A 2,714-nucleotide genomic window follows, 5' to 3' on the forward strand; every position below is an offset into this window, starting at 1 on the left:
ATAAAATATTATTTTCTTCATGATTATATTCTCTAACTAGAAAACTAATGTTATACTTATTTTTGCACCAATTGCGTGGAATCTGTACGATCCACTAGCAATTATATTTCCCGATTTAATTTTTGAGTTGTGCTTCTTTTGACGACGGTGTGCGATATGTATACCCAATAAAATATGAATTGGAAAATCTACCACATCTTATTCAAATCTACCACATTTTTTTCGATTCTACCACACTAAAATAAAAAGGGGTTTGCACACAGATTTTTTAAATCTTTTTTTGAGAAAAGTTGATAATTTGCAACTTATTGTAAATGGTAGGAACCACCACAAACCCACAAATCAGGTTTTAGAATCTTTATTAAATGCTTGACCCAATAGCGAAGAAAAAAGTACGAAGAAACTTGTATTAAGAATTTTTTAAATAAGTAATAAAATGTATATATCTAAAGTTAGAATTAGAAGCGCTTAAATTTGTTTACTTATTTTAACGTAGATTTATAGGTATGTACATATGTAATAATTTCTGCACATACCTTTTATTGGTACATTGGTAATACTTATTTAGAAAGCTGACAATTTTCGAAACAGAGATGTAAAAATCGTTAATAATTAACATTTTTCATAATGACATTCTTGGCAGAAAAATATTTCTCTAATTAATATTTTCATTTATTATAAATATTTGTACAAATTTAAGTGAAACAAATTAATGATAACGCTCAATAAACTATTATTCGAGTTGAAATTTTGAAATCTGTTCAATAAAATTCAACCTTGCGTATTTTTCAGTGGGTTTTGTGTATTTAGAATATTTATATCGATTGATTGGTACTGAATGAATGTGTGCACACATAGCAAAAGCTGCATTCATCTGAATGCTTATTCAGTGTTAAAAGTTAATGTTTCGTCATTCAGTTTTTTCAATCTTTCTTTGAATATGTTAATGTGTGCAATCGTATCTACTTTGAGTGAATGTAGAATTGGAAAATTATAAGCCACATTCCCCAACAAGGAAAAATTCAATGAAAACATAATAGCATAAAATTGATGATTTTTAATTTCAAATGATTTCACAGTTTTACAGCTCTGCTACACTGCATGCTTGGATTAGATGTTTTGAGTGTTTACTCCACATCGCATACCGTTTAACATTTAAATGCTGGCAAGTTCGCAAAGAAAACAAAGACGCCTTTTCTGCGAATAAAGTTAGGATTCAAAATGAGTTTAGGACAAGATTAGGCTTAATAGTGGACCAAGTAAAGACTGGATTTGGAACAACTAATGATGGCAACACAGCTCGCAAATTTTTTTCAAATGCAGAAGTGGCATCATAAATTACCGGCATTAATAAAGAGCTAATTCAAAATTTTTCAATAATACTGCGATTAATATCGTGTGGAATGCGTATTAATATCGACGCGTTTAGAGAGCTCCTTATAAGGACAAGAACAATGTATTTGACTGAATACGAATGGTACTACATGCCTAGCAGCGTGCATAAAATATTGATGCATGGGTGTGAGGTTATTGAGTATTTCGATCTACCAATTGGTAAGAAAATCGATTTGTTGCTATTCGGCATTTTTTACTACTGCGAATTTATTCCCACAGGCAATTTTTCAGAGGAAGCTCTGGAAGCTTTACATAAACACATACGTATCGTACGATATGATCATACACGTAAAACTGCTCGGGAGCATACAAACAGGGACTTGATGTCATACTTAACAATATCATCAGATCCTGAAGTAGTTTTTAAAAGGAGTGCTATCCCAAACGAAAATGCAGTTTATACAATGGACGAGCTGGAAGAGTATTTAGTCGATGCTGAAGAAACTTAAAAGTAATAAGTACCCTTCAGTCAACTCAATTAGTTTTATACTAATCAAATACTAGTCAGCCACACGGCCTCAACTAGTTCGAGTTCTGTAAATTTTACATATAAGCAACTGGTATTTTTAACACGGCGATGTCCTACGAGATGGCAATTGTCCTCTTCTGCATCAGCACTATACCAGTTGGTATACTAGTCAGCCTCTGCATCAGCATATATCAGTTGACATACTAGTCAATATATACATCAATATCATACCATTTAAGATACTAGTTCGTATATACGTCATGATCGTACCTGTTGGCATACTAGTCATTATATACATCAGAATCATAGCAGTTGACATACTACTCAGTCTATGCGCCAGAACATACTAGTCAGTATGCACGTCAAGATCCTACCACTTGTCATACTAGTCCACGAATTTGACATTCATTCCAGTTGGTATACTATGGGATGGGATTTTTCTGATTAGTATGATTTCTAGTATAGATTACACTTTTTCTGACTAGTATGATTTCAACCCGAAATTCATGAATGAATTCATGTATGAATAATTTTCGATTCAGTATTTTGCAACAACTCTTGTTCGTGCGAAGTAACTAATAAAAAGGAAAAAAAAATTATATTTGTCTTTTGAGTATTTAATGTCGTCTTGAATGAATAAAATTTTTAAGCGTGTGACATCCACACCAAAAGATATAATCAATTTAAAAAAACATTTTGTAGTCAAAAAGGACCAAAATGAAAGTAGCTGCCATTCCTAGAGGGTTTGCGTAAGAGAGATATAGGGAATCTTTTTTGCCATGAATTAAGCCATAGAATGAAGCCTTGAAGTCTTTAATATTATTAGGAAAACGCCCTGTATAAATAATAA

At 32.0% G+C, this 2,714-nt stretch overlaps 1 protein-coding gene across 1 annotated transcript; it reads left to right on the top strand.

Moving 5' to 3' along the window:
• Positions 1-1,098: 1,098 nt before the first annotated feature.
• On the top strand, positions 1,099-1,844 carry LOC118750176. The gene is made up of 2 exons (XM_036484905.1): positions 1,099-1,554; positions 1,615-1,844. The coding sequence occupies exons 1-2, from the start codon at positions 1,404-1,406 to the stop codon at positions 1,842-1,844; spliced, it is 381 nt and encodes a 126-aa protein (XP_036340798.1). The 5' UTR covers positions 1,099-1,403.
• The last annotated feature ends 870 nt before the right edge of the window (positions 1,845-2,714 follow it).

The sequence above is a fragment of the Rhagoletis pomonella genome, unplaced genomic scaffold, assembly GCF_013731165.1.
Source record: "Rhagoletis pomonella isolate Grant_MI unplaced genomic scaffold, Rhpom_1.0 Rhpom_scaffold_00159, whole genome shotgun sequence".
NCBI classification, from domain to species: domain Eukaryota; kingdom Metazoa; phylum Arthropoda; class Insecta; order Diptera; family Tephritidae; genus Rhagoletis; species Rhagoletis pomonella.

What these genes read in the sequence shown, in the direction of transcription:
- LOC118750176 (XM_036484905.1), top strand. Translation starts at nt 1,404, where the DNA reads ATGCGTATTAATATCGACGCGTTTAGAGAGCTCCTTATAAGGACAAGA. An exon ending in GTATTTCGATCTACCAATTG is followed by an intron (nt 1,555 to 1,614) that starts GTAAGAAAATCG and finishes TTATTCCCACAG; the next exon opens with GCAATTTTTCAGAGGAAGCT.